The sequence below is a fragment of the Syngnathus leptorhynchus genome, chromosome 4, assembly GCF_054491065.1.
Source record: "Syngnathus leptorhynchus isolate UIUO chromosome 4, UIUO_Slep, whole genome shotgun sequence".
NCBI lineage: Eukaryota > Metazoa > Chordata > Actinopteri > Syngnathiformes > Syngnathidae > Syngnathus > Syngnathus leptorhynchus.
The window spans coordinates 5,452,112-5,461,441 of record NC_141198.1 but is presented as its reverse complement, the minus strand read 5'-3'; the positions used below and the strand labels follow the sequence as shown (position 1 = coordinate 5,461,441).

The following is a 9,330-nucleotide window of genomic DNA, read 5'->3' as shown; positions in this document are numbered from 1 at the left end:
GTGCAAAAGAGTTTACACAAAGTGTCGAGCAGCTTAGTGAAGACATTGTACAATCACGCTCAGTTTCCTTATTTTATTGACTCTTGCATTCATTGCGATAAGACAATGATTCACATCAATGCTGATTTTGTGTGAATGCTAATAAACAGCCAATTAAAAATCGTGCATTGGCAAATGAACCACCCCAGTCTACTGGCTGTGAAAATCAACACTGCATTTTTTTTTTCGATTGAAAAGTAGCAAGCGTTTTACCTGTATTGATTTTCAGTAAGAAATGAAAACACATATACAAAAATTCACAAGCAAATATTTCTTTATTTCATGTAAGACAACTAAAACCAATACGTAAAAGTAATTTGAAGTTGAAAAAGCTGGTTAGCTGATCAACGCTCAAGAGTTCATCACAACAGTAACAGGTGAGGCCAAATCCTGAGACTCGTACTCTGAGCCAGGTGAACGTGGTAACATTATAACAGAATTACAAAACATTTACGAGGAAAAGGTCAAGGGTTAAAAAAAAAGACAAAAAAAAAAAGCATCTATGCATCCTATTTTTTTTCTAGAAATAAACGTATGTCCCTAATTGTCTTTGATACAAGCGCAGCTCAAAATTTATTCAAAAAAAAGTAGACTGACAACATAATCCATCCATTTTCATAAATACCCCTAAATCATAGACACTCATTAACATAATGCTGAAAGACAGTCATTCGTATATACTGAACACATAAAAATGGGAATATTTCTACTATGTACAGTTAAAGGGAATTAAATTGACCTTCAAGATTTACAGTGCAGTGGGGGTCGTCACACTTGCACATTAATTAACATTTGGGTGTCATCCCTCACAAGACAAACAGATATCAGTTTGGCATAAGCAGAGCAAGAGGAGCCTAAGTTGTTGACCCTGCTGGTCCACCGATTGGCATTGTGAACCAAGTTTGGACTTTTATGCTTCACGATGTTGACGTTCGCACGGCTAAGTGCAAACCGCTCCTTTTCTCTGGTTAGTAGGCAAAGAAACAAATCAGGATAGCTACAGAAATAGGCATGAACTGCCGAGCGTCAAAGCACAAGCTTACGATTCCGTGTATGCTAAAACGAATAGATGTTTGGAGAAAGGTAACAAGAAAAGCTACCACTTCAACACTGATGTGATTTTTCAATCACGCAAGTCTCACATCATGCTTTTCACCAACCAGAGGAGCTAGTTTGGCCAATAAAAACTCCCAGTGTAATTTGGAGACATTTAAATGGATATTTAATTTGAAAAACTACCTTTGATAGATCATCTGGCTTCAAAACTACAAAATTCCAATATTTGAAAATATGTCAGGCTTCCTTCACTGTGACCTTCAGTAAAATGACATCGATACATTCAACAAGTCAAGCAACTATCAGGAAAGCAAAGGACTCCATATTGATATTTCGATACAAATACTGGGTCGAGCTCATTGAGGCTTGAACAATTTCTCTGCTAAACCTGTTCAACCGCATTAAATATACTTTGACAAAAGTGGAAAGGGTCAATAAAGTTACTAACACCAAACCATAAAAGAACAATCAAATAAAAACTGAAAGTCACTGTTAGACTCAGCCTAAAAAAAATATCAAACATTTCAACAGACGGCAAGCAATTTGTTTAATATGTCCTATCATTTTGTAACTGTGCAACAGGAATGTGCTCAATGATTAAATTATATCAGTATGTACAATGACTTCAAGTATGTTTTTTATGGGGTGGGCGTGGGTTTGATGATAGGTGGCACAGGCTCACTGACTGGGATGACACCAGTGGCCAGGAGGATAATGATGAGCACGATGATGAGGACGACCACCACGATGGCCACGATCAGCTTGACATTCTTCCACCAGTAGGAGCGAGCCACTTTATGAGACGTGTGCTTGAAGTGCTTAGCCTGCACACAGGACAGCCCGCACATTTCATGCTGTGACAGCGTCTACGTTTACCTGTATGACATTTCTTTAATATGATCACAGTTAGGATGAAAATTGTGATTGATGCACTGTTTTCATGGACAGTACAAAGATTGAGACTAAATATTGAGACTCAGTTTTAGACTGGTGAGCCGTGATTGGTTGTGACTTGATACCTGGCAACTATGATGTCATTTTCAGTCGACAAAAAGTGGCAAAATGGTCACCTACTGAGATGGATAAAAACAGGTGGATTTTGCCCGTTTAATTCATATTTCTTAAACAAAGCATGAATCAGAACGGTGCGTATCGACGAGTTACATATTATATGACAATGGCACCAAATACTCATGCAATGTATGTAAAAAGTAATGAAAAATTGTCTTTTCAAAAAAAAAAAAAAACCCTCAAATCATCATTCTGGCATTTAGCAAATAGAAATAATTCCCACCAAATACTCATGATATGTAAGTAACATGAAAATTTGTCTGAAAAAAATCATTATTCTGGCATTTCGCAAAGAATTTTGGTCCTCCTAACTGATCTAAAACTGGAAAGAAAGATTTAGTCGGATTTCATGTCAGTAAACCTCCGATTTCAACTGTATAGAAAAAAGTGCAGGAAAAGAGGCACTGAATAGTTTTAATTTGTAAGCTGTTCAGCGGCTTCTGCAACCAAAAACAAAGAAGGTCAATGCAAACGGCTCTGTTGACTTGTAATTCAGGTTTGGCTGATAAGAATTGCTGTCGTCACTGGCCTCTTTGTTTGTGAATACAGTCTACAAATACCCAGCAATTTATTTCTAGAATAAAAATCCTAAAAAAAGACTGACCCCATCTTGCAGGTCCTCCGACTTGCCCCTAAGATCATCCAATCTTTCCCCTCGGGCCAGGATTCGGTCTACATTCTGTGTCATGATGTTTTTCACCCCATCTACTTCATTTCTTAAGGCGGCCATTTTATCCAATGCCTCTTGTGTTGGAACCTCACCATCTCGTTCCTAAGCACAGAAGAGGAAAAAATGTTAGTCATACATTGAAATTGGCCCACCATGTTTTGAGTGCTGACGTTGAAATGCTCTCACACCCAAGCTCTACTATCTCCATCATATTACCAGCCAATTAGATCATAGTTACTCTGATTTATGTTCGCAGATGATGTGCATGACATTTCTCGTAAGAACAACCTCTCAACACAATGGAACCTGAAACGTAAATTGGGTATACTAGATATCCCTGTGTTGATGCAGTGTTCCTTGACCTGAAAAAGGCTTTTGATACTGTTACCCATGAAATTCTTAATAGACTTCAATTTCTTGCCCGAGGCAAATCAGTGGCTTAAATCGTACTTATCCTCAAGAAAATAATGTGTACAAATTGACAGTGTAAAATCATCGGTCTTGGATGTCTCTGTTGGTGTGCTGTAAGGATCAATACTTGGTCGCCTGATATTCTCGCTGTATATAAATGATCTTCCCAAAACATGTGAATTTTTAAACGTATGCAGATGCTGCTGTATATTACACTGCTCTGACCTCAGTTGTGGAGCAAGTAAAGGGATGACTTTTTTTAAATCAAGTTTGCTTCTCAATTAAAAAACAATAAAATGGCCTGTTTGATGTTTTCAAAGCAATCAAAGGAAATAAAAAAATTCCGGAGTGTTCTTAAGAAGAGAAGAATCACAACTTGTTTTAAAAAAAAAAAAAATACAAATAAGGTCTTTTTTAACACTTGGTGCTGCCAGAATGGTTCTCCCTCATATTGAATACTGCATCACAAATAAGTGAGTAAGTAAGTGAGTAAGTAAGTGAGTAAGTAGGCGAATAAGTAGGCAAGTATGCAAATAAGTTAGTAAATTAGTAAGTAAGTAAGTAAGTGTCAAGTTAGGAGCGTTCTCGTTGTGACCCTGTTAATCCGTAAGGAGACCAATCCTAACATTGCATGCCAGGACAGTCCAACCGGTTGCGATCTTGTGGGTGGTAAAAGGATAAACCCTCGGCCCACTGATAACTTGGTGGAGAGGGCGCCCAGACCATCGAGCATATCCTTCAAGAAAGTGAATCGGAATACCCTGGAACGGTTGGCTGCTTGGTGTGACAAGCTATGATGAGTGAGTGAGTGAGTGAGTGAGTGAGTGAGTGAGTGAGTGAGTGAGTGAGTGAGTGAGTGAGTGAGTGAGTGAGTGAGTGAGTGAGTGAGTGAGTGAGTGAGTGAGTGAGTGAGTAAGTAAGTAAATTCCTCTGAAGACCGACAATCTGGAACCGGACCTAAACTAAAGTTTCATGATACTTGGAGTTTAGCACATTGCGTCTATCTTAGCAATGTCCAACTAAAGTAGGGGAACTTATATGACCATGTTATCATACTTGTCGTCTGACACAGACAGATGGGTTGAGTTTGTATGTTCTCACTGCTTTGCATGCTTTTTCTCAGGGTACTCCGGCATTCCTCCACATTCCAAACACAAGCATGTTAAGGTTCAGTGAAGACTCAATAGACCTTCCGGTGTGAATGTGAGGCTGAATTGTTGTTTGTCCTTTTTTTATGCCTGGTGATTTGCTGTGTACCCCGCCTTTCCAGCCACAATTTGAATGAGCAAAAGCAGTATTGAGAATGCAATAAATGTATATGATTTTTAACCATCCAAGTTGTCTATTTATTTAGAGGACTAGAAGAAGACGAGCCCTTTATTATCATTGGCAAGTTGCCATTTTTCCCCTTTATGCAAAATATTCATTAACAATATTGTACATAAAGAATCTTAATTAAATGCAGCCATTGAATGGTCCGCTCAATCTTGAACTAATATTTATAACATGGAATGTTCTTGTGAGATTGCAACTCCAAGGGGGAAACAAATAAAGTGCAGCATGAATTAACCATCATTGTGAAAATGATTCGACAAGCTCTTTATCACTTCCATTGAGTCAGGCAATGCATTCAAGAAACCGACTGGCATTAATATCATTAGCATGGATATAAACAGTGATTTTGAAAAAGTGTTGCCATATTCCATGTTCATGGATGGCACGAAAATTAAAATATCAAGGATGAATGAATTTTCTACTGATGACACACACTGGGCATAGCCCCAAAAAAAGCTAGTTTGATTCCACTATTAAACACGGCAGAGAGTTTCACAAAGGACCGAGGTCACTGTCTGGGCCTGTACCGGTCATTCGGGTTTGGTCACTGCAGTGTTCTCAACAATCTGTCTTGTATTTTTTTTTAACTTTATTTACAGCTCAGCACATACTACATAGTAGATAGGTATCTATTTTTATGAATCATCTGATTGTTTAGATTTTTTGCCAAATAAGTATTAGCATCAGCAAGAAAAATCTATTATATGGCAGGCCCAACTATAGACCAGAGGTTTGGTATGTAATCAGAGTCCAACTTAAGGTAGCAGTAGTAGTACGTTATATAGTGCATAACTACACTTGCGTTTCAATAATGTTAATCCCAAAAACTGATATGCGCCACTTTGTCATCAAACTTAACACTAACTGGTTCTTTTTGGGTTAATGCCAACAATGGTTAACTTATTGTTACACTTGAATAATCTTTATGAATGTTAAAAAAAAGAACTGCACAGTTATTATTGCGATAGTTTGTCTCAAAGATTTATTTTATTTTCCTGTATTTGTCATTTGAAACATTGTTTAGAATTACAAAACAAAGGTTTATCCACTAGCATCGTGGAACGGATTGCCCTCTACCTTTGAGGTTAATGTTTGTTTTGTACGTTAATAATCTCACAACAGGGTTTTTAACCCTGTATTGGCAAGCTCGTTCTTTGTTTTGACTGGTTGACAAAAATACTTTAAAATGAACCATTTGGCATGTAGACAATGTAGACATGCACATGCTGATGGCCATCTCAGGTTGGGTCAACAGCAAGTAATGCAGACAACTATGGCGCGATTACAGAGCAGAAATATGATAGCAGTCTGGCGTTCCATTGTATACAGACAGGTACCAAGTCTCATGAGTCTCCATTGTACCGTAAACATTACGTCTCTAGGAAACAGGTTTTGCTGCATCACTTGCTTCCCCTACCTCCCTTACTGTCAATGATTTTTTTCAACTCGCCCAGTTTTCTTGTTCATGTCCTTTCATTTATTCGTCATTGCGGCAACTTTTACACTCCCTCAAGAACAATTCTACATGGGCAAAAGTTGCTCATTCTAAAGTGATGTGACAATGCATATTTACTGTTACTGCTTTCCACTAAAGTGCCATTGGGGCAGAACAACAAATATTTAAATTATCCATGGAAAACTCACCTACACGACTTTTCAGATTCCAAGAGATTTCAGAAAGACAAAAGTGTTTGACCTATGAATCAAATACAGTCAAACCTCGGTTTTCGACCACAATTTGTTCCAGAAGGCGGTTCGAGGAGTGATTTGTTTGAATTGTGAATCTATATTTCCCCATTACAAATAATGGAGAAAATGTTAATCCGTTCCAAGACAGGCGGTCGGGTTCTCTCGGGTCCTCTCGGCTCATCTCGCGATGTTCGACCTGTTGACATCGGAAGCAAAAAAATCTCGAATTTTTCCTTCGAACTCCGATTTGTTCGAGAACTGGGACGTTCGAAAACCAAGGTTTGACTGCAATACATTTCCATAAACATCAATTTCTATGTTTTTTGGTGACTGTATCAGCCTCCCTGTACAGCAGACACAATATATATATATATATATATATATATATTTAAATTATTAAAAAAAAATCACGGAAAGATTTGGGAGAAAAAAAACTCAAGACTGAATAGACTGAAAACCTTAGATCCGGGGGTCCTGAACCCTGGTCCTTTGGTTTTCTGGATGTTTTCTATGTCTCCCTGCTGCAACACACAGCTGATTCAAGTGATCAAGATGGTTATAGAAAACATCTAGGAAAGCGGACCCTGGGGACCATGATTCAAGACCCCTGCCTTGGATTATTAATGATAGCAGCACAGAACGTCCCTATATTGCTAGCATTTATATTTGCAAAATATTTGAACATGTTTTACTTGTTTCATATTTGAAGACTAGTTAATCAATTGGTTATGTAGTCTATACTGTATATAATATGAGGCGTTCATACATTTATTTGGGTTAACAGTCATAATGGGCCTCCGAATGAAGCTATGACGACGATGCGGCCCGCAGCAAAAATAAGTTTGAAACCCCTGGTAGCACATGTCAACATCCATCTGTCAGTGCCCATACAGTACAGCCTGCAAAAGGCAGCAAAACAAAGCGGATAGCACATACTGTATGTGGGACGGACAGGAATCTGCCATTCTCCTTTCTGCCTCAATCCCTCTTCCCTGAACAGTGTTGTAATGTGAAACATTTCAAACAGCACATGCCTCTCAGACTGAGTCATGTGCTGCTGTAGAAGTGATATAAAAGGTATGAGTCTGTGGGGTGAGGCATTTTTGAGTTTGAAAATCATGGGGACATCACCCTGTGTTTCATGCCTTCAGGACACTCTGCATCATCATCCAATGGCATCATGAAAGTACCAGTTTGGCTCGCTGTGTTGTGAGTTTCTTAATTACAAAAAAAAAAAAAAGGCCTAAAAAAATAAGCCCAGACTGCATCTGCAACTTTCCCCAAATGTTTGCTTATCAATAAAACAATGCCATTACTTTAGTTTCATACTGATTAGTGATCCTTATTGGACGATTTCAAGAAAAACAATAAGATGATAGTGTTTACTTGGAAACTTTTTTAAAACAATTTAGAAAAAAAAAAAAAAGTTCCGACGTGGAGTTTAACGTGTAGAATTGAATGCTCCGGTTGGTAGTGAAGCGTGCTGAGGCCCAGGTACGGGAGTACAAACAATTTAGTCAAAAGGAGAAACTTTAACAAAAAACAAACAAGTTATATGTCAGAATCATACATGAAGACGACTAATGAAACTCGGGCAACGTTTCTAAACACGTAACCACGTCCAGAACAGTAATTTAGTGTCAGTTTAGCACGATCAAATAAACAGCTTGCTTCTCGACAAGGAAATGAGAACATGACGCTCAACAGGCGCTTTCTCTTGAGTGCGAATGAAGAGATCGGATCGGAAAGTTGTTTCGAACAAACCGTTAAACATGTTAAGCAAATACAACTATGGCATTTGTAAACAAACACACACGATCGCAGATAACCCCATTAATTAAGATAATAAAACCCAATTTCTTAACCGGAATAATCAATCGTCGAATATTCCTTACCGCATCATAGTCCATCTTGTAGCAAAAAGCGTAGTTTTCACCAAACACAAGCGAGACTTTGACACAGTTCGTACTAGCTTTTATTCTTCAACGGTAGAATTACTTCAAGAAAGAACAGCACCCTTCCCCTTGTTGAACTTCCTGGTTGTGTGTTTTTTTTTTTTTCCCGTCTCATTTGAAACTTCATTCCTTCCACCCGGGTGTCAAGTTTACAACATTACTCACTGAGTGACACGGGTTGTTTGTGTGTTGTTACTGAATGAAAATAGAAATACAGTCCGCTTTAATGCTTGTGCTTCACCCTGCATCAAAGAAATAAATGATATTGTTCATTTCCCCATTTCATTTCGTCTGTTTGCAACGTGCAGTACTGACATTTAAGTAGCAGCTTTTCTGTCATTAATTTCCAATACATTTATATGAGTTCTTCATTCTCACACCCCAGTTTTTTTTTAAATGTTAAATCAATTTATCTTGGCTGCAAGTAAAACAATACTTATTTTCTTTTATTTTGAAGGCCCTGTAGTGCGTTTCCTTTATTGACATCTGTGGTACGACCCAATGACGTAATACTCTGCTGTTTCCACCATGCATTATGACAATCAGGACTAACTATTGAAAAAGAGATGTACCATCTTTACAGCAGTGTTTGTCAACCTTTTTTCATTCACGGCACACCTTTTCATTGGGAAAAAATCTCGAGGCACACCGCCAAAAATCCTTTAAGATGTAATCACCTATATTAACAATAGTCATTCTTATCAAAGTGTCTTGAATAGGAATCAAATCAAAAACATATTTGATCATTTTTTATATTCTTTCAAATAAAGAGTGCACTTAAAGTGTAATAATATTTGGGAACGATTTCACTGTTACAATGTGAAAGGTGGCATGGACAAAATGTCAATCTCAGTATATTTTACTCAGTGTGAAACCTGTGCATGTTTGGATGAACACAGAGCTGATATCCTGTTTAATTAGTTTTCCCAAAATATTTTTAGACCAATTAGGTGAAATTGGATAATTTTTCACGGCACACCTGACGATCACTCACGGCACACAGCACAGTGGTTGACAAACACTGCTTTACAGAACTCCATTGAGTAGCCTACACGTTTTGACCCAATAAATAGCGACTTTGATTTAATTTGAAAAATCACCCTA

The 9,330-nt window shown here is 37.9% G+C and overlaps 1 protein-coding gene across 1 annotated transcript; it reads right to left on the bottom strand.

Moving 5' to 3' along the window:
- Window positions 1-295: 295 nt before the first annotated feature.
- On the bottom strand, window positions 296-8,353 carry vamp8 (vesicle-associated membrane protein 8 (endobrevin)). The gene is made up of 3 exons (XM_085910106.1): window positions 8,167-8,353; window positions 2,771-2,938; window positions 296-1,919 (listed from the first exon to the last, which is right to left on the bottom strand). The coding sequence occupies exons 1-3, from the start codon at window positions 8,179-8,181 to the stop codon at window positions 1,734-1,736; spliced, it is 369 nt and encodes a 122-aa protein (XP_085766232.1). The 5' UTR covers window positions 8,182-8,353; the 3' UTR covers window positions 296-1,733.
- Between the last annotated feature and the right edge of the window lie 977 nt (window positions 8,354-9,330).